The sequence below is a fragment of the Terrapene carolina genome, unplaced genomic scaffold, assembly GCF_002925995.2.
Source record: "Terrapene carolina triunguis isolate 2854851 unplaced genomic scaffold, T_m_triunguis-2.0 Scaffold96, whole genome shotgun sequence".
Taxonomy (NCBI): Eukaryota; Metazoa; Chordata; order Testudines; family Emydidae; genus Terrapene; species Terrapene triunguis.
Window position 1 is genome coordinate 56,743,608 of NW_020664447.1, and position 27,660 is coordinate 56,771,267.

At 45.2% G+C, this 27,660-nt stretch overlaps 1 protein-coding gene across 2 annotated transcripts in view; it reads right to left on the reverse strand.

Moving 5' to 3' along the window:
• The window catches only part of RALGAPA1 (Ral GTPase activating protein catalytic alpha subunit 1), a 240,762-nt gene that overhangs the window by 79,858 nt on the left and 133,244 nt on the right, over positions 1 to 27,660 (reverse strand). For both annotated transcript variants that reach the window (XM_024195992.3, XM_026651454.2), the window contains exon 28: positions 18,923 to 19,031. In XM_024195992.3, coding sequence (XP_024051760.2) covers positions 18,923 to 19,031 — 109 coding nt within the window. The remainder of the gene's footprint in view (positions 1 to 18,922; positions 19,032 to 27,660) is intronic.

The following is a 27,660-nucleotide window of genomic DNA, read 5'->3' on the forward strand; positions in this document are numbered from 1 at the left end:
TTATGACTGTCCATGATTTCAAGCTATGACACACTGAATGGACAAACATCTCATTAATAGTATTACAGATTTAGAAAGAGATTAGGAGGAGCTGTGGAATGAGTCCTTTGCTTTACACTTCCGGATCTTCAATTTAACATGAATTACTTTATGATCAGAGACATAAATGGAGTCACTTGATTTCATAGGAGAGGGAGAAAAGACCCACGGGCTGCACATCATGGGGAAAAAAACCTAAGATTTATGTTCAGATTGGCTAATACTCCCTAGCTGAGAACTGAAGCAGATGACAATAACTGTGCCTTCTTATAGATTCTGTCAATACCAAAAATGAATGAAGCAGTAAGCAACAGGATCATGCAAATAAACTGGTAGATGAAGAGTGAAAAGATTCAGATTTACAGAACATTCATTTTCCTTCTGTTGGAGAGGTGGTGGCATGGATTGAACAGACTTTATATGAACAGGCGGGAGGCCAGTCTTCAGAGTACCAGGACAGGAGGGCGAACGAGGAAAGCTTTAAACTAGTAAGGAAAGATAAAGGGCTCGGGGGGTGGGGGGGAAAGAAAAAGAAAAAAGCAGGACCTAGAGTAGCAAATGGGGAAGACTACCAGAAGAGGGAGAGAGTGGAGGGAACCAAATGGCGCTGAGCAGACAAAGTTTCAAAGGGAACTCCGGGATACTGAGAGACAAGAGAGAGAGAGAGAGAACAGGTAAAAACATAAGATGGGGTATTGAGAGGCAGGGGAGAAATGTATTTTAAAAAAAAAACACAAGTTGACTATAAAGAAAAAAGTACAACATAATGAATAAGTATTTCTTTTATTTAGGACACTCAGGTATAAAGGATGTTTTCCAAATCTTTTACATAGTTAAAGTGGCATGTGTTGAAGCAGATCATGTTAGAATCTCTTTATTGAAAAATACTCAGTGAGGAAAAAACTTAAGGGACTTCATAACATAGAGGAGATGCAAACAGTTGCCCAGGATACACAAGGACAGCAGACCCTTACTTGTACCCTAGGCGACATCTGCTGGTATGGGAAGGATTGAGATGGAGAATCGTGTTAGGCTATTTTCCTTCCTATACATTTTACTGTTCCTTAAACTATTAACTGCAGACACAGGCTTAAGAAATTTAAGAGTCAATTTCATTCTTAATTCTAACATACCCCTCCCTCCCCAAACCTAAGCTAGACATGCACAAAAAGCACAGTGTTATTAACACAAATGCAACTGTAGACAACCATTTACAGAGAGCATAAACTGCACTGAAGAAAAACATTTATAGATAATATAAAGAAAAAAGCATGCAAAGGAATTCTTACTCAATAATATAAACTTTCTGCATCCTAAATTAAACCCAATACTCAACCATATTATTCCTGAATCTCAGATCACCCAGAAAATCATTTTAAGTGATTCATGAATGAACTGTATAGAAGTAAGAGGGCTGTACTTTAAGTTACTGAAATACAGAATGAGCTCAGACATGACTTAAGGATTTTACTTTTTTCTCCTTCATAGTTGTTTAATGCTGAAGATTTAGGAAATAAATCATTTCAGAGTGTCTTTTATACATTAAAAGATTAAGCAGAAAGTTATAGAACAAATATTACTTTAAGCGAAATATGCCATTAGCTAGGTGAAGTTGGTTCTCCTGACAATTTACAAGAAATACATTACAATGGTCAAACTGATATTACAGTTGGAATACAATCTATAAGTCACTGGTTTGACTTATCTGGCTCGCCAATTAGTAATGAAATAATACTAAGTTAAAGAAAAACAGTCCTCCTTAAGGTTTTACAAAAAGGTTGACGGGAGAATCCCTTTACTTTAACTTGATTAAATGACTCAAAGTCTGCTGAAAGTAACAGCTGTTATTTTGTCTTGATTCTAAAGAAGTACAACTCAAAATAATTTCCTTGTAGCCTCCTTGGTAGGCTACCTGTCTCCCATTAAACTTTGCTATTCACAAGGATTATATTAACCTTGGTTTATCTAATATATTTCCCTCCCTATATAAAGAATAACTGTGATCTTTACCTCTCTTGGTTACACCTCAGACTTGGCTTAGTTGTTTCAGTACTCTTTACTTCTCCTCCCTGGGTGGCCAGTCCAGGGAATAGAGCAGGACATAGCTCAGGTATCTTGTTGGTGTGAGAGAAAGCCCCCCCGCCCCCTCCTTTTCCAAATGGTAAGCATCTTTTCTAGGGATCAATGATTCCTCTACTCTGCCCTAATGAATACTCTTGTTCAATTAGCAGTTCCAGGATGTTATAGATCATCAGGGACTAATGATTTGACACCTCTGTTTTGGGGTTACATCGAAGATTTCCAGGCAGGATGTACAGATTGTAACCCAAATCATTACTAACTGCAAATAGAGGTCTCTTGAAATCAGCACCCAAGAAGTTGTCATGGGATAAGAAACTGTTAGGCAAGCTTTCACTTTAGGCCCCAGATTCAAATGTCTTGATTGTTTAAAATATAATTCACAACTTATTCAAGGGTATGCATTCACTCATTTCCACACATTCTCATGCCAGTGAGTTAATGCTGACACTGGGGAAATAGTTTAAGAAGTGGGGTAGTGACTAGGACAACTATATAGCCTTTATCCTAATAACTCTTTGCCTATGTACAAAAAAAAACTGCTTTAAGCATCTCTTAGCAATGCTAACCTTTAAAAAGTGGAAGTTAAATCCTAGTGAGGAAAATAGAAAGGAGCATAAACACAGGCAAATGAAGTGTAAAAATACAATTAGGAAGTCCAAAAAAGAATTTGACGAACAGTTAGCCAAAGACTCAAAAAGTAATAGCAATTTTTTTTTGTAAGTACATCAGAAGCAGGAAGCCTGCTACACAACCAGTGGGGCCGCTGGATGATCGAGGTGCTAAAGGTGCACTCAAGGACGATAAGGCCATTGTGGAGAAACTAAATGAATTCTTTGCATCGGTCTTCACGGTTGAGGAGGTGAGGGAGATTTCCAAACCTGAGCCATTCTTTTTAGGTGACAGATCTGAGGAACTGTCCCAGATTGAGGTATCATTAGAGGTGGTTTTGGAACAAATTGATAAATTAAACAGCAATAAGTCATCAGGAGCAGACGGTATTCACCCAAGAGTTCTGAAGCAACTCAAATGTGAAATTGCAGAACTACTAACTGTAGTCTGTAACCTATCATTTAAATCAGCTTCTGTACCAGATGACTGGAGGATAGCTAATGTGACGCCAATTTTTAAAAAGGGCTCCAGAGGTGATCCCGGCAATTACAGGTCTGTAAGCCTGACTTCAGCACTGGGCAAACTGGTTGAAACTATAATAAAGAACAATATTGTCAGACATATAGATGAACATAATTTGTTGAGGAAGAGTCAAGAGTCAGGTTTTAGTAAAGGGAAATCATGCCTCACCAATCTACTAGATCTTTGAGATCAACAAGCATGTGGACCAAGGGGATCCAGTGGATATAGTGTACTTAGATTTTCAGAAAGCCTTTGACAAAGTCCTTCACCAAAAGCTCTTATGCAAAAGTAAGCTGCCATGGGGTAAGAGGGAAGGTGGTCTCATGGATTGGTAACTGGTTAAAAGACAGGAAACAAAGAGTAGGTATAAATGGTCAGTTTTCAGAATGGAGAGAGGTAAACAATGGTGTCCCCCAGGGGTCTGTTCTGGGACCAGTCCTATTCAACATATTCATAAATGATCTGGAAAAAGGGGTAAACAGTGAACTGGCAAAATTTGCAGATGATACAAAATTACTAAAGAGTTAAGATCCAGGCAGACTGCAAAGAGCTACAAAAGGATTTCTCAAAACTGGGTGACTGGGCAACAAAATGGCAGATGAAATTTAATGCTGATAAATGCAAAGTAATGCACATTGGAAAGCATAATCCCAACTATACATATGAAATGAAGGGGTCTAAATTAGCTGTTACCACTCAAGAAAGCTCTTGGAGTCATTGTGGATAGTTCTCTAAAAACATCCACTCAATGTGCAGCGGCAGTCAAAAAAGGGAACAGAATGCTGGGAATAATTAAGAAAGGGATAGATAATAGGACAGAAAGTATCATGTTGCCTCTATATAAATCCACGGTATGCCCACATCTTGAATACTGGAAAAGGTTCAGAAAAGGGCAACAAAAAATTAGGGGTATGGAATGACTTCCGTATAAGGAGAGATTAATAAGACTGGGACTTTTCAGCTTGGAAAAGAGATGGTTAAGGGGAGATATGATTGAGGTCTATAAAATCATGACTGGTGTAGAGAAAGTAGATAAGGAAGTGTTGTTTACTACTTCTTATAAAACAAGAACTAGGGGTCACCAAAAGAAATTAATAGGCAGCAGGTTTAAAACAAATAAAAGGAAGTGTTTCTTCACACAAAGCACAGTCAACCTGTGGAACTCCTTGCCAAAGAATGTTGTGAAGGCCAAGACCATAACAGGGTTCAAAAAATAACTAGATAAGTTCATGGAGGATAGGTCCATCAATGGCTATTGGCCAGGATTGGCAGGAATGGTGTCCCTAGCCTCTGTTTGACAGAAGCTGGGAATGAGCGAAAGAGGATGGATCACTTGATGATTACCTGTTCTGTTCATTCCCTCTGGGGCACCTGGCACTGGCCACTGTTGGAAGACAGGATACTGGGCTAGATGGACCTTTGGTCTGACCCAGTAGGGCCATTCTTATGTTATGTAACCTTTGTTATACATTTGGTCAAAGTCATTCACAGGCCTAAGTCCAGATATAGCCTATGTTCCTTGCATATCCCTCCCATCTATAGATTAAGGGGGGACATCGTAACACCATAGACTGGAGGGGAGATCTACGCTAGAGAACTTTAGGATCAGTCAGTTGTCTTTACATTATCCATAAATTAGCAATAATTTCCATAATAAAGCTGTTTATAAACTTGTAATTTTAGAATAATGCAAAAATAATTTAAATTATAAAAGCAAGGATTACATAATCTTAATGCGTGTTAATTTTCATTTGATCATCAGTTCCATCAGGATTACTGTCAACATCAGGAAACTTGGGAATGGTATCTAATCTGTGTTTTTGACAATCTTGGCCATCTAACTGAATTTGATGAAATGCCGCTTCTGTTTTCTTGTATCTAGGATCACTATAATCTTTTGGCTTTATAGTCAATAGTCTGAGGTAACTTTTTCCTATTGACCTGACCACACTTGAATTTTCTTGGTCATTACTTTACTTAGAGTATCACTGTGACTTGCACTGGATGTTATAACTAATACATGATTTAGCTTATGTTAACAAGGACTTAACTACCATAATGACATATGCTTAGCATTCTAATTTATTTAAAATTTTACTTCTGCTTTCTCCTCCACTCTCCACCTTACCACACTTTGCCAGGCAGAAGGGTGGTGAGTAGCATTTTGTTCCATCTTCCTCCCACCTTCCCCTTGCTGTACCTGTAAGACAGCTGTGTGTGAAATTTCCTTTAGAGGAATTTTATTTTAAAGGATTCTGACACATTTTTAATAAACTTCAAATACCTATACACTGCAGCAATATGATCAACTGCTCATCATCCTGCCTGGGAATCAAGAGATCTTACTTGGTTAGCTTCTTCTAAATAATCTTGTTTATCTAGGTTCCCTTCCTCAATTTCTGCTTCATTACCATCACTTCAAATTATTTTCTAGATCACCAGAGTTTCTTGGATTTCTGAGGCTGCATTTTCTTCTAACGAGCACCCGAGTCTGTCCAAGTCTGTTAATAATTCTTATATCTTTTCCTTACATTGCATATTAAATCCTTTTAACTTTGTCACTCTTCAGTTTTCTTAGCCCTGGTCTACACTATGAGTTTAGGTCAAATTTAGCAGTGTTCGATCGATTTAACCCTGCACCCGTCCACACTACAAAGCCATTTTTGTCGACTTAAAGGGCTCCTAAAATCGATTTCTGTACTCCTCCCTGATGAGGGGATTAGAGCTGAAATCGATCCTACTGGGTCGAATTTGGGGTAGTGTGGACGCAATTCGATGGTATTGGCCTCCAGGAGCTATCCCAGAGTGCTCCATTATGACCGCTCTGGATGGCACTCTCAACTCAGATGCACTGACCAGGTAGACAGGAAAAGCCCCGCGAACTTTTGAATTTCATTTCCTGTTTGGCCAGGGTGGCGAGCTGATCAGCACAGGTGACCATGCAGAGCTCATCAACACAAGTGACCATGGAGTCCCAGAATCGCAAAAGAGCTCCAGCATGGACCGAACGGGAGGTACTGCATCTGATCACTGTATGGGGTGATGAATCCGTGCTATCCGAACTCCGTTCAAAAAGACGAAATGCTGGAATATTTGAAAAAATCTCCAAGGGCATGAAGGACAGAGGTTATAACAGGGACCCCAGTTGTAAAAGATGCTTAGAGACAGCATCTTGGATTTCCAGGAGATCCCATGAGGTCATCAGTTCTGTTCTATGGCCCCTGCTGGAATGTTATACCTTACAAACGTCAAAAAGGCAGACTTAAAAATGAAAGTTAAGAGTTAGTGGGTAAGGAAGCACAGGTAGAGAATTAAGAGGAAGGGGAATCCAGGGTAGTTGTAACTTTCTGAATAGCAAAATATTCAAGACAGAAAAGAACTGCATTGCAAAAGAAAAAAGTAGTAAAATAATTATGGTTGTCACAATGGCTTTTTGGAAACAATATGACAAGGAAATTACGGTGCACAATAAAACAAGGGGTTAGACATTTCATGTGGCATAAGTAAAACAGCATATGCTCTGAGAAGAAGCTGCATCCTGGGCCAGCTTCTTACCGCCACAGATGCTGCATTTTGAATTTTTCATATCTTCAAATGTGACTGGGAAGAATGGGTGAAGTTGCACACTTTGATGAAGCACAAGAAAAGGTTCTGATTGCAAACTTTCAGTTAATTTTCTTTTTTATCTGCATCAGAATCAAGAGATCTTGTGGATGACTCTTGTGAGCCAGTCAGAGGGATACAAATGAGCAGATATAAGCAGTTAGTTCTGTTCTATTGTCTCTCAAACTATTTAGTTTTGCACTTTTGTTTGTAAGTGGCTACAGATTCTGCCACCTTTTTGCATTTGACTGAAAGAAGGCAGACATTTGCAGAAGAAAATTTAAAATCAGCAGGAGAAGCTGCAGAGGTTATGACTAAAACAGAACTATCTTTTATTCCTGATGAAATAATCTCTGCTGATCTGCTAAACAATAATGCAGAAGTGGTTGAGAGTACAATAAGCAGAGTACAGATTCTCTACTTATGTGCCGGGGTGATCTCCACAGTACCTTGACAAACAAAAAAACTGAAAGCTTGGCAACTGGCTTACTGAATTTGAAATCAAATCCAGGCTGCTGGAAGTATCTTTAAAAACCTGCATGACTACCCATTAAGAAATTTATTAATATTGTGTGAGACAGACAGTGGGGTGGAGGAACTTGGGAATTGTTTGGACATCCTGAATGTCCAGATTATTGAATTTAAGAATCTTCCTGACCTCTGCAGGTGACTAACTGAAGCCCTGGGGTATGAGATTTAATTATGGTTATTGCTTTAATGCAGAGTTGCAAGTGCTAAGAGCATGCTGCAGGCAATGCAAGTAATCCTGTTCTCCCCACTGCCCAGGAAAAAAGGGGATGAACAGGGGTACCCAGTCACAGATTTTAAGGCCAGAAGGGAGCACCATGACCACCCAGCCCAACCCCCTGCACACACACAGGCAATACAATTTATCCAAGAAACTCAATTAAAGCACATCTGATTAAAAAAAATCTAATCTCGGCTTCAAGACTCCAAGCCATAGTGAGTCTACCACCAACCTGGTAAGCTGTTCCAATATTCAAGTTCCCTCACAGCCAGGAAATTGCAACTTATTTCAGAGCTGAATTTGTCTAGCTTCAACGTCCAGCCCTTGGATCTTGTTGTGCCTTTGTTAGCCAGGTTGAAAAGCCCCCTCACTATCAGATATATTTTTCCATGCGTAAGCACTTATACACAGTGACCAAGCCACCTCTTAACCATCTCTTTGATAAACTAAATATATTGAGTTCCTTAAGCCTCACACTGTATGGCTGGTTTTCCAACTACTGTGGCTCTCCTTTGAACTCTCACCAGTATTTTCGTATCCTCTTGAAGGGTGGACATCAGAACAGGACACAATGTATTCTTACTAATGCTATGTATGGAGGCAAGATCGCTTCCCTACTTCTACGTGATATTCCCCTTTTTATACATGCCAGGATCAGATTAGCCTTTTTTGCCACAGCATTGCACTGAGAGCTCATGCTGAGCTGATTATCTATGATGATGCCTAAGTCCTTTGAGTCACTGCTTTCCAAGACTGTCTCTCATCCTTTACGTATAACCTAAGTTCTTTGTTCCCAGATGTACTACTTCGCATTTGGTTGTATTAATATGCATTTTCTTGGTTTGTGACTATTTAACCAGGCAATTTAGACCACTCTATAACAACAACTTGTTTTGTCATTATTATTTACTACCCCAAAGATTTTATATCACCATCTGTCTCATTTTGATTGGCCTATATATTAGCAAAATTTTGTCTCAGAGGGTAGTATTAAGATATTATACCAATGTACACTGTCACAGAGGAAGTAAGGGTGATAAGTCCATGAGATATTGCTCAAACTACGTAATACTCTTTCTCAATCATTTCTCTTCAAATAGACCTAGGGCTTGCATGTGTGGCTGATACTCTACCCTATTACCAGATTTTCTTTGATCGGACTGAGTCACACTTTCCAGGATGGTCCATCAGAGTCCATCCACATCCTCAATATGCATTTTCCTAAAGTTACTTTCTGGGCTGTTTCCCTGCCCCGCCCCATTTCTTGTGCTCAGAATAGGTTTCAGCTACGGTTTCCAAAACAGCACTAAATAAACTAAGTAATTACCCTTTACCTACAGGATACATTCAGCACTGGTTCAGCTGAACCCATTTCTGATCACTGGTGTCAGCAGCAGGTATTTTTTGGAAGGCTTTGAAGTCACTCCAAGCTCAAGATATTATTGAGTGGTACATAACCTTTAGCTGCAGTGGTACAGATGCCAATTAGCATCTTTCATGCTGAGAGTTTCAGTGTGGTTAAAAGAGATACAGCAGCGTCTTCACAGTGTTTATAGATAAACTGCTGGCTATACTTGGACATAGCTTCTTGGCTGGAGTTCTGAATGAGTTGCTACGTCTGAGTTATAAGCAAGCAATTTGTTTTGTCATCTACATTCCTGTTCAATGGTGTACATACTGTACTTGTCAATAAGTCTAGAAATATAGCTTCCTGTATCTGTAGCCATTCATTCCTCTCCCACCAAGAAAATAACCCACTCTGGGAGTCCAAATCCTTGACTATGTGGAAGCCAAGACATTATTGATGTACCAGTCTACATCTGGCTTGTTTCTCCATGACACAAAAAGGACAGTTACCTGTTCCGTAACTGGCGTTCTTCGAGATGTGTTGCTCAGGTGTATTCCACAGTAGGTGTGTGTGCTCGCCACGGGCACCGGTGCCAGAAGTTTTCCCCTTAGCAGTACCCGTACGTGGGGAGCACCGCTGCGACCCCAGGAGTGGCGCCTCTATATCACGCTATAAGGGGAGCTGCGCACTCCCCCCACCCTCGGTTCCTTCTTGCCAGACAACTCCGACAGAGGAGAAGGAAGGCAGGATGTGGAATACACCTGAGCAACACATCTCGAAGAACGCCAGTTACGGAACAGGTAACTGTCCTTTCTTCTTCGGAGTGATTGCTCATGTGTATTCCACAGTAGGTGACTCCAAGCTATATCTGATGGAGGTGGGTAGGAGTTTAAGGGTTTCTGGGACGCAGTACCGCCCTACCAAACCTGGCGTCATCCCGTGCTTGGGAGATGATCACATAATGCGAAGAAAATGTGAGGACAGAGGACCACGTGGCAGCTCTACATATGTCCTGGATAGGGATGTGAGCTACATAGGCGGCCGACGAGGCCTGAGCTCTCGTAGAATGCGCCTTAACGATAGGCGGCGGGGGAACCCCTGCCAGGTCATAACACGTGCATATGCACGAGGTGATCCAGCGGGAAAGGTGCTGGGTGGAAATTGGTCGTCCCCTAATACGTTCGGCCAACGCAACGAACAGCTATGAGGATTTCCGGAACGGCCTGGTTCGGTCCAGGTAGAAGGCCAGCGCCCTACGCACATCTAGCGTGTGTAGGCGGCGTTCCTCGTTGGAGGAATGGGGCTTAGGACAGAGTACCGGTAGGAAAATGTCCTGATTCATATGGAAGGCAGAGACCACCTTCGGGAGAAAAGCAGGGCGTGGGCAAAGCTGGACCTTATCCTTGTGGAAGACCGTATACGGGGGTTCTGAGGTCAAGGCCCTAAGCTCCGAGACATGTCGGGCTGACGTGATAGCAACAAGGAATGCTACCTTCTGTGATGGGTTGGATCACAGAAACCCCCCTGAGAGCTGCCACCTGATGTGCCAAGACTACTACTATCCCTGTTTTCCCTGACAGCTCAGGACTCCAGCACCCTGTCTTGCTGAGCCAGACACTCCCGTCTGCTCCAACAAAGACCCAGGGTCTGAATTACTCGCCCCAAAGCTGCAGGTTTACCTGAAAACAGCTCACAGAAGTGTGCTTGTCTTTAGCACTCAGATGCCCAACTCCCAATGGGGTCTAAACCCAAATAAATCCGTTTTACCCTGTATAAATCTTATGCAGGGTAAACTCATAAATTGTTCGCCCTCTATAACACTGATAGAATCATAGAATAGCAGGGTTGGAAGGGACCTCAGGAGGTCATCTAGTCCAACCCCCTGCTCAAAGCAGGACCAATTCCCAACTAAATCATCCCAGCCAGGGCTTTGTCAAGCCTGACCTTAAAAACCTCTAAGGAAGAAGATTCCACCACCTCCCTAGGTAACCCATTCCAGTGCTTCACCACCCTCCTAGTAGTGATAGAGAGATATGCACAGTTGTTTGCTCCCCCAGGTATTATTACATACTCTGAGTTAATTTAAAAGTAAAAAGTGATTTTATTAAATACAGAAAGTAGGATTTAAGTGGTTCCAAGTAGTAACAGACAGAACAAAGTAAGACACCAAGCAAAATAAAACAAAATGCGCAAATCTATGTCTAATCAAACACTGAATACAGAGGAGATCCTCACCAGTTCCAGAATGCTCCCTTTTACAGACTAATCTCCTTTTAGCCTGGGTCCAGCAATCACTTACACCCCTTTGTTCCAGTTTCTTCCAAGTATCCTGGGGGGTGGGGCGGCGCTCTCTTTAGCCAGCTGAAGACAAAATGGAGGGGTATCCCACGGGTTTAAATAGACTTTTTCTTGTGGGTGGAGACTCCCCTCCTCACTCCTATGCCAAGTCCAGCTCCAAGATGGAGCTCTGGAGTCACCTGGGCAAGTCACATGTCCATGCATGTCTTTACAGGCAGAAGCTATTGTCCACATGGTATCTTGTATGTCTCCAGGAAGACTTCTTATGTGGATTGGAGCATTCCAAGATGCATTGTTCCCCAAGTGCTTCCTGATCGGGTACTTAACCTTGTGAATTCCTTCCTAAAGAAGCTGACCAAATGCCTCACAAAACTTACTTAGAAACCAAGCAAGTATACAGCCCATATTCTTAACCTCAAGTAGAAAATGATGTAAGTGTACAAATAGGATGACTAGATATAGTAGACCATAACTTTTACAGAGATATGTTACATGGCACAGGCAGCACAAAACATATTCCGGTTATGTCATACTCCCATAAAGCCTTATGGGAGGTACCGTCACACCGTCCATGACAGGTGAGACCAGGAACACGTGGCCAAGGGTTCAAAGGGAGGACCCGTGAGGCGGGATAACACTAGGTTTAGATCCCATTGCGGAACGGGGGGCCTAGCATACGGGAATGAACGATCCAGGCCCTTTAGAAAGCGGGAGGTCACATTGTGGGAAAAGATCGAGTGGCCCTGTACCGGCGGGTGGAAGGCCGATATGGCCGCCAAATGCACCCTGATGGAGGCGGGAACTAGCCCTTGGGTCCTAAGGGACAGGAGGTAATCGAGGATGAGTTGGAGCAGTTCCCCGCTTCCCCCACCCACCTAGACAACCTGGACTATTTGGCCAGGTACATCCCCCGTGTGGACGGCTTTCTGCTTTCCAATAGAACTCGTTTGATGTTCTCCGAACACCTCCCCTGCTCCTCATCTAACCACGGAGCAACCATGCTGTCAGGTGAAGCACGGCCAGGTTGGGGTGGAGGAGGCATCCCCCGCTTCCTGGGAGAGGCGATCCGGGCGAAGTGGCAGCCTCCGCAGGGGAGCCGCTAAGAGTTGCAGGAGGGTCCCGTACCAGTGTTGACGGGCCCAATCCGGGGCTATGAGGATGACCAGTGTCCTATCTGCTTTTACTTTTTGCAGGACTTTGCCTATCGGGGGAAAGGTGGGAAGGCATAGAAAAGTTGGCCCGACCACTGAAGGAGGAAGGCGTCCGAGATTGCCCCCCTTCCCGCCCCTCCCCTGGAGCGGAACTGTGGGCAGCGTCGGTTCTGGTCGGTTGCAAAGAGATCGACTCGGGGAACTCCCCACTCTCGGAAGAGCTGTAGGGCAACCTCCCAGTGGAGTGACCACTCGTACTGGTGGGAAAAAACCCTGCTGAGGTGATCAGCTCGCACATTGCAGACGCCGGGTAGGTGGAAGGCTCGTAGTGAGATATCGTGGGTTATACAGAACTCCCATAGGCTCAGGGCTTCCAGGCATAGGGCTGAGGAGCGGGTTCCTCCCTGTCTGTTGATGTAATATATCGCCGCCGTATTGTCTGTGAGGACTCTGACCACCTTCCCGCGAAGGTGCAAGCTGAAAGCTACACACGCCAACCGTATTGCCCTGAGCTCCCTGACGTTTATATGTAGGGACAATTCTGAGGCCGACCATCTCCCTTGAGTTTGAATGTTCCCTATATGGGCTCCCCAGCCCAGGTCTGAGGCATCCGACACCAGGTCTAGTGAGGGGGAGGTTTCTCAGAAGGGGACCCCTTGCAGCATGTTGCGCGGGAGGGACGACCATTGCAGGGCAGCAACTACTTGAGACGATATTGTGACAACCTTGTCCAGCCCGTCCTGGGCCTGGGAATACTGGGAGGCTAGCCAGAGCTGGAGGGGCCTCATTCTGAGCCTGGCATGGCGAACCACAAGTGTGCATGCCGCCACGTGGCCGAGGAGCTGAAGGCACACCCTCGCCGTTGTCACAGGGAAGGCCGTGACTGAGGCAATGAGACCTTTGAGGGTCTCGAACCTGTCTCGGGGAAGAGAGGCTGTGGCCTCTAATGAACCGGAACTAACGCAGACTTGGTCTCGTTCACCACTAGGCCGAGATCTGCGCATGTGGACAGGAGAAGTCCCACCTGGGCCTGCACCTGGGTCCGGGAGTTGCCCTTGAGAAGCCAATCATCCAGGTATGGGAAAATCTGCACCCCTTTCCTCCGGAGGTAGGCTGCTACCACTGCCATGCATTTGGTAAAAACCCTGGGGGCCGTGGAAAGGCCAAACGGGAGGACCATGAACTGGTAATCGTCCCCCCCTACCAGGAATCAGAGGAAGCGCCCGTGTCCCTCGAATATATGGATATGGAAATGTGTGTCCTGGAGGTCTAGGGCCGCAAACCAATCCCTCGGGTCCAGGGAAGGAGTGATAGAGGCCAGGGATACCAGCCGGAACCTGTAGCAGACCATAGAACTGTTGAGATCCCGTAGGTCTAGGATGGGTCAGAGCCCCCCCTCTCGCCTTCGAGATCAGGAAATACCGGGAGTAGAAGCCCTTGCCCTGGAATTCTACTGGTACCCTTTCCACCGCCCCCAGACGGAGAAGGCGTGCCACCTCCTGGTCTAGGAGGTGGGCGTGCTCTGGGTCCCCGAGGCTCGCCCGGGGCAGAGGGTGGTGGTGGTGGTGGGGGGGTGAGGTGAACTGCAACATGTAGCCCTTGGAGATGGTGTTGAGGACCCATTGGTCAGACATTATACAGGACCATTCCACTTGGAAGGCAGACAAGCAGTTGCAGAACACAAACTTTAACAACTGGGGGGTTTCCCTGGCAACAGGCCTGGTGGCCCCCTGCAAAGAGTCAAAACCGCCTCTTTTCCTGCCTTTTACCCTTCGAGGGGCCTGGCCGCCGGGCCGAGCGGGACTGACGTTGGGACCTATGCCTCTGTTCCCTTGGTCTCTTGGGCGGGGGCTTGTATATGCTCCTAGCAGGAGGAGCCGAAGTTTGCGGCCTGGGCTCGTCCTTCGCCGGAGGGATGTACAGGCCCAAGGTTTGCAGGGTGGTGCGGGAATCTTTCATCCCATGCAGGCGGACATCTGTTTGTTCCGAGCCCTGAACTCCTTTTTGTCCCGCTCCGGGAGGAGAGGTTCAAACTTTGGTAGGGACCCCCCATAAGTTGAAGTCATACCAACTCAGTGGGGCTTGATGGTTGGCCAACCCTGACTGGAAACTCGCCAAGGAATAAACCTTCCTGCCAAACGTATCCAGTCTCCTGGCATCCTTGTCTTTGGGGGTGGGCATGGGCTGACCATGACATTCCCGGTGGTTCACCGATTCCACCACCAGGGAGTTAGGTGCCGGGTGGGAATACAGGTACTCGTGGTCCTTAGCCGGCACGAAGTATTTCCTCTCCGCTTTCTTGGAGATGGGGGCCAAAGAAGCTGGGGTTTGCCACAGGGTAGTCGAGATGTTGGCTACCCTCTGGTGGAGAGGCAGGGCCACACGGCCCGGTGCTGAGGACGAGAGCACATTAAAAAGAGAGTCAGATGGCTCCTCCATCTCCTGAGCCCGGAACTGGAGACTGGACGCCACCTGCTTAAGGAGCTCTTGATGAGCCTTGAAGTCCTCCTGTGGGATGGGCGGCGGTGCCGCTATGGCATCCTCCAGTGCCGGCGAGGGGACCGGCACGGAGCCTAGGGCGTCGGGCGGTACTGGTGGGTCGATCCCCAGGTCAGAGTCTGGGCGCGGTGCTGTCAGCTCGAGACCCGTTGACTTTTCCCTCTGCTGAGGAGGGGAGGCCGAAGGAGCCTGGGACATTCTGGCCACTGAGTGAGATCTGGCCTGGGCGGGCATCTGCGGCCACGGTGCCCATTTACACCACTGTCTTTGCCACGGTGTCCTGTGCCACTGACCGACTTGGTGGCCGGGCGGCGCAGTTTGTTCTCGCTGAGCCGCACGACTTGGAGATGGGCGGCTGGGTGCCGATGCTGAGGTCACTGTCGACCGTACGGTACCGTAGGAGCAGCAAGAGCGATGGTGTCTGTGACGGTGCCTTCCGCGCGACTGGGACCTCGACGATGAGGATCGGTACCTGTCCGAGATGTTGCTCCCGGCGGCCGGAGCTACAACGCTCCGGTGCCGGTGAATCGCAAGAGGAGTCCCGAGCGCAATGTGTGGTAGAGCGGGAACTCGAGTTGGAGCATCGATGTTGGTGGCGTTGGGATCGGCTACGGTAGCTACGATGCGAGGAAGAGCGTCGGCGGAGCTTGTCCTGGTGCCTGTGTCCCCGGTCGCGAGGTGTGGAGGAGCCCCGAGGCTCCCGTGTGGGCGGTGAGCCGGTCAGCCTAAGTGGAGTAGAGGGCTGGCGCGAGCTGCGGGAAGAGTGTGTCGAGCGAGGCAGCAAACGGTCCTTGGAGCGGGGACTGTGCCGCGTTGGGGAGGTCTGTGGTGCTCCCAGTGGCGGCTTCCCTCGAAACCGGGGGCCCGTCCCGGGCAGCCCCCCAGGTACCGGGAGGGTTAAGATGTCACACGCGGCCTGTGCGGCCTCCGGTGTCGACGGCATCCTCACCACAGAGGAGGCACGTGCGGACGGGACCGGGTGCTCCGCTCAACGCGAGTCGGAGGCCTGGGTCCCGAGGGGGATCGCGGGCTGCCTGGCTCAGGTCTGGCCTCACCCCTTTCCTTCTCTCGGCGCCGCTGAGTCTTCCCCTGCTTCTTGGAGGGAGAGCAGTGCCGGCTAGTGGAGGGGACTTCACTCCACACCGAAGACGCAGTGCCGGGCGCTGAGTCCGTTCGGCGTGCTGGTGCCGGGGCCAGCGCTGATTCCATTAGCAGAGCGCAAAGCCTAATGTCCCTCTCCTTCTTAGTCCGCGGCTTGAATGATCTACAGATCCTGCAGTGCTCACTTACATGAGTTTCGCCCAAGCAGTGGAGACACTGAGTGTGCAGGTCGCTTCTGGGCATAGAACTGCGACAGGAATTGCACGACTTGAAGCCGGTCAATTAACTTGAGAAACTATTCAACTATTGGAACAACTGTACTACTAAGGCTAACTAGAGAAGCTCAGCAAGGCTGGAGCCTGAAGTTCCGACTAACTTCACTGGCAGCAAGAAGGAACTGAGGGTGGGGGGAGTGCGCAGCTCCCCTTATAGCGCAATATAGAGGCACCACTCCAGGGGTCGCAGCGGTGCTCCCCCTGTACAGGTACTGCTAAGGGAAAAACTTCCGGCACCGGTGCACGTGGTGAGCATGCACACCTACTGTGGAATACACATGAGCAATCACTCGAAGAAGAACTGTATTTATGAACTTTTCATATTAGACAGTACATTTGCAGATATTTTACCCCAGTGTTCAAGGTAAGAGAAAAGATGGCATGCTCCAAACTTTTTGCCAACTTGAAGCAGTGTTTTCCAATACAAGCACTAATTGGTCCATACTTAATATGTACAGTTATTACAAGATACTGGTTTAAAATAATTGTTAATAAAAAGACTGGGAGAACAAATGGGAAAACAAATTATTTTGGATGACAGGATTAAAATATTGCACAACTTTGATAAATTGGAGAGATGAGTTAAAAGCAATAGTGACATTTGTCTAATATCAAATTCACACAGAAATTGGCTGAAATCATCAAATGCACAAGTTATAGAATTTTGGAGAGACTATCAGGTCACTGAGAAGGTGTCACACCTAAAATGTGATGTGGCAAAACAGGCAACGGCAATATGGTGTTTATTACTAAAAGAACCATGCTGAAAACAGCAACGTAACTATTCAGCTCCACTTGGCACGGATTAGCCTCCAAAGGTGCATCACCATTCTGTTTAATCACAGCCAAAAAAGACTATCTCTAGAGAGTTCAGGTGAAAATAAGGAAAATTAAGAAAGGTTTTGAAAATAAGACTTATTAGGAAAGGTTAAGAAAACAGAGCATGCTGTTGAGAAATATACCAGTCTGAAAAATCTTTAGGTAATAAAAATGCTATGAAGTGGGTAGAAGACAGGTATTCTGATTATTCAATAAATGACAGAATAGAAAGTAATAGTTTTTCATAGGGAAAAATATAGATTACATGTTTGAGGGGGGAAGAAGGAAGAACAAGTTTGGCAACGGACCAGATTGTCAAGGAAGCTGTAGAATACCATCACTAAGGCTGCGAGTCTTTCACGGAGATCACGGATACGGTGACTTTCCGGGATTTCCGTGACTTCCGCAGCTGCAGAAGCTGACCCCAGGCAACTAGTCCCGGGCTGCCCCAGAGCAGCACCCACCCTCCCCCCAGCATCTAAGATTTAGTTAGGGGTATTTTTAGTAAAAGTCATGGACATGTCACTGACCGTGACTTTTTGGTTATTGCCTGTGACCTGTCCGTGACCTTTACTAAAAATACCAGTGACTAAATCACAGCCTTAATGATCACCACAGAAACTGAAGGCTGTTTCAGAATAATGAAGGTCCTACCACTCCCAAAGGAAAAAACAAGATGACTCCACTATACATCTCCATCAAGTATTACTGTGTTGATATTGGTCCACAATTGCTACTAGCTATATTTGAATATATTGCTTTTCAAAATGTGTGTGTATAGCACCTATGTCTAAATAAGGTACAAATGCCAAAATAGCAATCACATGGACAACAATCCTTCACCCCACCAGGCTATCCAGAACACATGAAAATCTAGAGGTTTTTATAACAAAGTAACATCCACACAACCTAAAATTGTAAAAGTTTTAATTTTATAAATTACCCAGATCATATTGAGGGGGAAGTGAAAATCTTTGTGAACAAACTAACATTCCTCAGCATTAACAAAATGTACTTAATAACAACTTTACAAATGTATTTTAAAGTAAGACAGTAGTAAAATCAATTCTTCCTTTACTTTTTTGCCAAAATTAGAGTTCTGTTATTTCTTTCCTATAGATAATTTCATCATAAACTACAACAGTGCAAAGCTGTGACCTACTTTAGGTTCAGATTATACACTGTGCTGCACTGCCCCAATGTGAGCTCTGAGAGGCACTTTGCCCCCAGAAAGGCATACCACCTCTTGGAGCTCTCAAGTGCACAGGTAACACATTCCTTAGGATGGTGCAGCATACTCCCCCTTGCACATCTGGCCAGAGTTGCTGACTGGTCAAGAGTAGGGACACAGCTATTGTTCTGCCTCCTCTACTCCATTTAGGGTGGCTTGCACTATGAGGAAGAAGTGCCTGAGGCTCAGTCTGCAGGGACTAGAAATGTGACTGGCACTTGTGCAGGTATGTAAGGAAGGGATACTTCTTGTGCTCTCCCCTTCAGCACACAACCTGGCCTTTAGATGTTAAGCAATGACTTGCTTTGGCAGGTAATAAAATGTTAGTTTCACCTTTAAAATGAATTAATTCTTTTGCTTCAGAGTGAACACAGGACTGGAAGCCAGGGACTTCTGTATATAACCCTGCCTTTGACACTACATCACTGAGCTGTGTAGGGCAAGTCACTTAACTATCTCAGTCTCATCTGTAAAATGATACTTGCCAAATTCAGAGTTGTTGTGAGGATTAACTAGTTAATTTGCACATTGGATTTTGAAGATGTAAATAATTTTTAATTTAAGTTGTAACAGATTGCAGCACACCTAGTCTCTTACCTTCAAAGAGACACAAATCACATTCAGGGCTTCCTTTATCTGAGGATGATGTGATTCATGAACCAGTTCCTCACAGATCCAAATGCCAAGGCTGCAAAGAGCAACACATCTGCAAAACAAGGTTAGATAACAAAAAACAGATAAGGAATAGTTACTTACCCTGCATTAACTGTAGTTTTTTGAGATGTTGCAGTCAGTGTGGCTCTCACTACCGGTGCACACCAACACACGTGCATGAGCTCACAATCTTTTGAATAGCAGTGTCCATTTGGGCTGCACATGCATCCTGTGCTTTCTCATGCTCCTGTATAAGGGCATAAATTGCAGAGCGGCCGCAACCCTCCCTTGAAAGCCAAAACTCCTAAAGGGGGGATGGAGGGCAGTTTGCAGGATCGACACATTACCACATCTCAAAGAACCACAATAGTATAGGTCAGTATGGATCCCACTGTAGGTAACTGGCAAGTGATATTGTCCCCGGATGGTTGGAATGAAGAGCATCAGCAGAATCAGTTGCACGGAAATTGGAGTACCGCTCTTCCAAATCTGGAATCTGACCTAGTAGCTAAGTCCAGTGTAAAATGCTTGACAAATGTGAGTGTATTGCTCCACGTAATAGCCTTGAAAATTCCTGATATCTGTATCTTTTGGAAACAAGCCAAGGATACTGCATGGGTGCTGGTGGAAAGGGCTTTAGTAGTTGGTGGGAGAGGTACAGCAGCTAACTGGTAGTACTGTGAGACACGACTTACCCGTTTTGTAAGTCTTTGTGACACAATGGCCTGACCCTTTGGAGCAACAATAGCCACAAGTAGACGTTGGGAGAGTTGAAAGATTTGGTCCTGTTGATGCAGTATTGAAGAGCTCGGGATATTTCTAGGATGTGGCGTTTCTTCTCCGCTTGTATGGAATCTGGCTTTCGGAAGAACACAAGTAAGTTGACTGACTGGTTTAAGTGGAACTTAGAAATCACTTTGGGGATAAATTTTGCAAGAGGTCTCAGTACAACCTTGTTTGTTGAAACAAAGTGCATGGGGGCTCTACCACAAGTGCCTGAAGCTTGCTCATTCTTCTGTCTGATGTGACAACCACTAGAAAGACTATTTAGAGTGTAAGATAATAAATGGAGCGCCCCAAGGGGGGCTTGAAGGGGTTTCAGTAAGCTTTAGAAAGATGATGTCAATTTCCCATGCTACAGTAGATACTCTAAATAATGAATATGCATGTAGTAAACCCTTAAGGAATCGGAATACTGTTGGATGAAAGAGGACTGAGAATGACTATTAGAGGAAGATATTGCTGCTACATGAACCTTGACTGAACTAAATGGAAGCCCAGAGTGTTAGTTACAGCAAATAGTCCAGAATCCTCAATACCGGGGTGGCTGCAGTGAGTCTAGGCCATGTTTGGCTGCCGTGAGTCTCTTCCATTTGAAGGAATATGTCTCATGAACAGTTCTGCTTTGTACTAGGATTTCCTGAACATGTGAGGAGCAGTTCTTTCCAGGTGCTCAGCCAGCCAACATCCATGCCAACTTGGCAACAATTTCAGTTCTGGGTGCAATTCTTGACCCTGATCTTGAAAAAACAGGTCCGAGCAATCTGGGAGCCTGATCAGTGGATGCGTGAACATCTGCTACAGGTCCATCAGTCAGAAATGTCTCAGCCAGTAACAAGATATGAGAATAAGTCTGGCCTAGTCTCATCTGCCTGTGGCAATCAACCTGGAGATTAGGAGAATCAGTAGGAAGGCATAAAGGATGTCCCAACTTCAATGCAGATGGGTGTCTGGCAAGCATCCCAGGCTCATGTCTCCCGTGGAACAGAAGTCTGGGCAACTGATGTTGTCCTTGGTGGCAAACAGGTCTATAACTGGAGGAATATCAAGTAGGTGATGGATTTCAGCAGTGCCCACTCATGGCTTGTGAGAGACTGTCTACTTAGAAAATCTGTCAAGTCATGTTGACTCCCAAGAGATGCACGGCTAGTGGTTATGTCATGCAGGTAGCACCAGTTCCAGAGTTATTGCTTTGTGGCAGTTATTGCTTCAGAGCAGGCACCCCCTCATGTATGTGTCATTTTACATCCTCGGAGGACCACATCTCTTGTATTTGCAGATGATTCAGGTGGGCTTCTCAGCCTGTTCCACATGCTTCTATGATTAATGGTCTGGATGGTGATGGGTCACAGACAGTACCCCATTTTTAAACACTGTTGGGATGCAGGTACCAGATCAGCACTGCAAGGACACGAGATAGAATTGAAGCTCTTGCTTATCTGATGCTTCACAGGGGAGTACACTGACCTGAGCCAGAGTGGTAAGAGGCGTGAGATGAAGTCTGGCAAGCGGTGTCCCATATGTACATGCAGACATATGGCCTAATGCGAGGCAAGGCCATACTGTTACAACCAGGTGCAATACCACCATGTTTATTAACAACTCAAGTGAGAGGATTCAGTCCTAAGGTAAGCATGCCCTCACCATCATGGAATCTATCCTGGCCCATATGAATTCAATCATGAGATGATTTCTTGTAGTTTGCCAGGAGGCCGAGCTGGCAAAAGAGGTAGCACGTAGTTGAGGTTTGTCAGAGAACTTCCTGCTTCTGATCAGCTAGTCATCTAGATACGGATATACATGGATAATTTTTTTCCTTAGGAGTGCACGTACAATGAGGTACTTTTGTAAAGACTCTCGGTGCCGCAGAGTCTCCAAAGGGCAGTACCTTGTACTGATAATGGCTTGGCCCCACCGTAAATCTCAGGTACTTCCTGCGGGCCAGGTGGATGGCAGTGTGGAAGTATGCATTCTGTAAGTCAAGAGCCATTAACTACTCCTGAGCCTGCAGTGACTGGATAATGGAGGCAAGTGTTACCATCCTGAATCTCAGGCAGTGTATGCATCTGTCAGTTTCCTCAGGTCTATGATAGGATGAAGATCCCCTCTCTTCTTTGGAGTAAGGAAATACCAGGAATAGAAGCTTCTCCCTCTGAACTTCTGCAGAACCTCTTCTACGGCTCCTAGATGAAGCAATGAGGCCACTTTTTGTAACAGGCTCCTGCGAGACGAGTTCCAGAAGAGGGATGGGGAATGGGTGATGATGTCCAGCACTCCTGTGTCGGCCATAATCTCCAGTCACACTCAATAGAAAAGGGGCAAGGTGGCTTCCAAAGGTCAACTCTGGGATGGTTTTGGGGTGGCTCTCAACCGTCTTGTCAAACCTGCCTTTGGGAGGAAGTTTGATGTATGCCAAAGAAGATTAAGATGGTACTGTGTCTTTAAGGGGGCTGGTACCAGAAGAACATACAGGATGGTACTGGAGTGTAAACACCTAAGACTTCAGCACTGCCCTCAAAATCATTCTCTTTAGGGCACCACTCCTGTCTCTTGGAAGAGGGTTCCCTGCTTGTAGCAGGGGACTCAGAGTGGCCCAGAGACAGTGAGGAAAAGTGTATCTCTGGGGATGGCAGTGTCACTAGCCGGGATTCTAGCACTGATATTGCTGGTGCTGGTGCCAGTGCAAAGAGGAGGGTGGTGGTGTCTCCTTGAAGGCATACCTGAGTAGTCAGAGGGCTTGCTGGTCAGTGCCAGAGTCTGTATTGGGTTGGATCTTGCTCTCAATATTTATACCAGTGTGACAGTCGCTCAAGCCTTCTCATCTGACTTTGCCTTCAACATCATAGACGGTTGAGCACTCATCTCTTGGCCTCAAGTCCTTGCAGGATTGTTGTTTGACCACTCTGAGTTGTGTTTGCACTCAGTGTGGGTACTTTACTTGTCAGATCTCTATCCCCGGGTGTTGGTGTCAATGTGGTCAGCATCAGGAAACCCAGCCCCAATGTTGATCATCTTGGAACCCTTTTAGATTTCTTCTCCCTTCTGGAATCAAAGATGTGGGCACTTGCGAAGATGTCCTCCAAACCAGAGCTGAGGAGACTGTTTCAATGCCTGGATCGAATGCAACTTCATTGATTGCTTCAAGAAGTGTAGTTTGAGTCTTGTATCTCAAGATTTTCCAGTGTGGGATGAGAAGGAAAGGCATATGAAATTTGTTAGGGATATTACCTTCCCCAAGGCAGAAGAGGCATCTGCTGTGTCCACCAATTAAGGGCATCAGATCATTGCAAGAAGTACAGCATTTAAACCCTGTTGGTTTAGAATCTGCCATTACCAATGGTTGGTGAAAAGTATTTCACCCTGGTATATCTGAATGTGCGGGGGGTGGGGTGGGGAGGAGGGTCTCACCTTGCTTATTCACTTCCTTTTGGGGGATGTGGGGAGAGGAGGGTGGAAGAATGCCCAACTAAAAAAATCTCAATAAGGGGTAAAAAGATTTCTTCATGAATTAGAATTGGGTCAGACAGTCCAAATTCTGTCTTGCTGCCACAAGTGGTAAGAGGGAACTGAAAGAGTTGCGGCCACTCCGTCCTTTATGCCCTCACACAGGGCACATAAGAAGCCCTGACAGACACTGCTATTCAAAAAAAAGAGTCCAAGCTCACGTGCATGAGGCACATGCACACCTACAGCAGGATCGACACTGACACATTGAAAGAAGAACTCAAGATTCCAAGAATGCTCAAATACCTGCAACAAAAACTATATGATATTTGTGATTTCTAGTCTGCCTTCCAAGATACCAATATATAACTACAGTTTCCTAAACAAGAAAAACATAAAAACCTTAATTTATGATGCTATATAAATGATTTTTAAAATTTACAAGAATCTCAATTCCTCATCCCAGAGGCTAGAATAGGATAAAAGTGGAGTTCCCTGCCAAGCGGGTGAGGGCAGGGGGAAAAGGAAGAACCCCTGCAATTGTGCATATACCTTTCAGATTAAAAATTCAAACTGCAATTAGCATACACAAATTGTGGGTAGGGCCACACTCTACACGTTTAAAAGAATTAAGAAAGAACAAAAACAGATCAGTATTTTTTAAAATCTCTTGATTTTTAAGACAACCTATTTATTATTATTTGTATTATCATAGCACCTAGGAGTCTCAGTCATGGACCAGTACCCCACTCCACAAACACAGAGCAAAAAAGACAACCTCATGGGTTTTTGGGTTTTGCTCATGGATGTTTTAATACTTTATATTTGCAATAAAGAGGAGATGGTGAATCTTAGTGGAAGAAATCTACATTGATTTTCTTTAGAGCATGAGTAGAGCAAACAGATGTGAGGTACAAGACAGGACAGGAGTTTGGAAGGGTGGACTTTATGGTGGGAGAAGTCTAAGGAGTTGATTACAAGGTCAGTGTTGATGAATGAGAGGATCAAGGAGTGGAGAGGAGAAGATGGTGGTCAGAGAGAAAGAATTCAGCAATAGGTAGGCCAGAGAGGGAATATTGCTTAGTGAAGATGAAATCCAAGTAGTGGCCACTTTCACATGTCCAAGACATGACCCAGAGATGAAGGCTAAACAGAGATGAAGGAGAGGAGATGGGAGAAGAAATGATTGAATGGGAAGTTAACATGAAAAGTTGCAGTTGCAAGGCTAATGTGGGAAATTGAAAGACAATGAAGAGATAGTACAGAGTCAAAATCGGTAAGTAAGGTGAGAAGGAGAGAAGTGGATGGCAATTGACAGGTACATCATGGGAAGGGGAAGAGTACAGTATGATAGATAGAAGTTCAAAGGCAGGGAGGGGGTTGGATCGCAATGGGGGAGATATGTGGAAGCTGCAAGAGTAGGAGTGCACTGAATCCCTGAGGGAAGCAAAGAGCTGGAGAGTCTGCTGAATAGAGTCAATGGGGAGACTTCCCTCAGGTGAGCCAGTTGTTGATCTATGGGTAAAGTATGACTCATTGATTACTCAAGTAGGTTGTTACTACAGCCAGGCATTTGGTGTCCCTGACAGTCCAAACTGCAATTCCTAGTACTGATAATGGGAACTGATCACTTGAAATCTTAGATATTTTCTGTAGACATGATGGACATCTATACAGAAGTAGGCATCTTGAAGGTCAAGAGCTGAGTACGACTCCTGTGGATCTAGGGAGGGAATTATGGAGGCGAGGGTTACCATCTTTAACTTGAATCTGTAGATGAAGGTATTCAGCGATCTCAAATCCAGAATTAGTCAGGAGATCCCCTTTTCCTTTGGTATCAGAAAATACTGGGAGTAAACCCCTTTCCTTCTGAATTCTGTTGGAATCTCTTATTGCACCAAAAGTTATAAGTGACTCAACTCCTTGATGTAGCATGCTCTAATGGGGGTGGGGGGACCCCTGGAGAAGGAGGGGGAAAATTCAAGTGGAAAGGGTGTGGTATTGAATGGAGTATCCTGGTTCTACTACCTCCATAGCCCCATGGTCTGTTATGGTTCTCCAAATGCGATGAAAATAAAAAAGATGGTTTCCAAAAGGGGGGAAATAACAGAGAGAGCAACTAGAAGTCATACAAAGCTCTTGGCAAATTCTCTTCCTCAAGCATGTAGATGAATGTGACGATGATAGAGGATGCTGATGTTTTTTTCCTCTGGAACTTCTGATGCTTTCTTGGGGGCTGAGAAAGTCTGTATTGAGAGTAATATGAGTGTGTAAGGTAAGACTGAGGCCTACCTGCTTTCCTCTTCAAAGCAGATGAATATACTCCTAAAGAATGCAAGATCTCATTAGTCTTCTGAGTAAGTCATATCCTTCAAACTACTAGTCTTCTGTAATAACTTGTACTTTCTAAGGAATGCGGGAAGCTTAGAGCCAGGATGACAATCTCATGACAATTAAGGTTTCTTAGTCCTGGCCATGGTATCAGATGCATCAACATCTGCCTAAAGAGATGTATGTGTTACAAGTTACCACTCTGAAATCAAAGACTTAATTTTTTCCCCCCTGGAGTCCTGTGGGATTTTATTGGCAATTTGGAGGGGTTATCGTAATTCAAATTGTCAAATTTTGCCAGTAATGCTAGAAAATTGGCTATTCTCATCTGTAGGCTTAAAAAAGAAGCAATTTTTGCACTTAATTAAGTCTACTTCTTAAGCGCCTTATCTCAAGTGGTAGATTTGGAAGGACCTTGATGATTCATCTTTTCATGGACTGCTAACAACACGAGGATCTTCGAGCAGGATGTATATAAAACTGTATGAAACCTGCAGATGATACTTGATATTGTTGCTGCAAATGCTTGCAAGTTGAAGCTAGAGAGGCCAGTTTCTGCCAGAGCAGTTTCACAAGGTGCAGGAAGCCTTCATTAGCAGGCATCGCTAGACGACCTGGCATGGTTGTATCCAAGATGTCAGAGCTTGTATGACTTCCCTTTGACAACTTCTACTAGGATCTCTAGCACATCTGCCATTCTGCTGAGCAATGCCCAAAAAGATGCAGTCCTCTGGCTATGAAGAGGGCATTAACAAAACTACAGCCATATGAGGAGATGACAAGGTTACGTGAGCTAGAATAATGAGATCATCAGTTTAACTTCTTCAGAGTCTTAGTCTAGATGTTCAGCAGAAGCATCTGGTTCTTGAATAGTTAAAAGTGCTATTCTTTGCGACAATGGAAGTGGAGATACAGGCCTGGAATATGTTGCAGATGCTGACCAATTTGCACACTGAAAGCTTTATTGAGCTCAGTAAGGCCAAGGTGCTGTAAAGCATAGGGAGCAGGGGACCATGGTGGAAGATACCAAGAACTAGGGTTCCTGTGAACTTCAGAACTAGGGTAATGATAATGAGACCTAGACTCCCTATCAGAGATGTACGTATTTAAATCCCAGGGAATGAGAGGGAGAGGGCTCTCCACCATTATCAGAAGCTGAGTAGGAGAAGGAGCACTCCTCCTTTAGTGGTGGAGACATTGTGGCAGAGATGCTAAGCAGACCCTCTATGCAACTTCTGGCTGGTACTACTGGTGTGCTCGGTACTGAGGTATAAGAAGCATCCAGTACCACTAGGGGGTACCTTAGTGAATGCTAATAGAGAGACCACTATCAAAGAGACAGATTACTCTCTACGTGCCATATAAGTCCTCAGTACCAAGAACTCTGGTACCAAAGGTACGTGAACTGACTGCATTAGTACAGGGATAGTCAGTACTATGCGGTTTGGTGTGGGCAATTTCTTATGAACTGAAGTGACTGGTACTAAGGATTGGTGACCAGAGTCTGCATGGGTTGCAGAAGGACCCTTTCTGGGCTTTGCATTACCCTTCTCCAAGGGTAAATGTGGAGTTTTACACTTTTTAGGGTTAGAATGTTCCTTTCTTCCTCCTAGGCTGATAATAGCTGTCCTAGCAGGGGAAGATAGCCACAGGCATGCAGGAGTGAAATCAGGAAGGCCAAATCACACTTGGAGTTGCAGCTAGGAAGAGATGTTAAGAGTAACAAGAAGGGTTTCTTCAGGTATGTTAGCAACAAGAAGGTGGTCAAGGAAAGTGTGGGCCCCTTACTGAATGAGAAAGGCAACCTAGTGACAGAGGATGTGGAAAAAGTTAATGTACTCAATGCTTTTTCTGCCACTGTCTTCATGAACAAGATCAGCTCCCAGACTACTGCATTGGGCAGCACAGCATGGGGAGGAGGTGACCAGCCCTCTGTGGAGAAAGAAGTGGTTCCGGACTACTTAGAAAAGCTGGACGAGCACAAGTCCATGGGGCCAGATGCGCTGCATCTGAGGGTGCTAAACGAGTTGGTGGATGTGATTGCAGAGCCATTGGCCATTATCTTTGAAAACTCATGGCGATTGGGGGAGGTCCCGGATGACTGGAAAAAGGCTAATGTAGTGCCC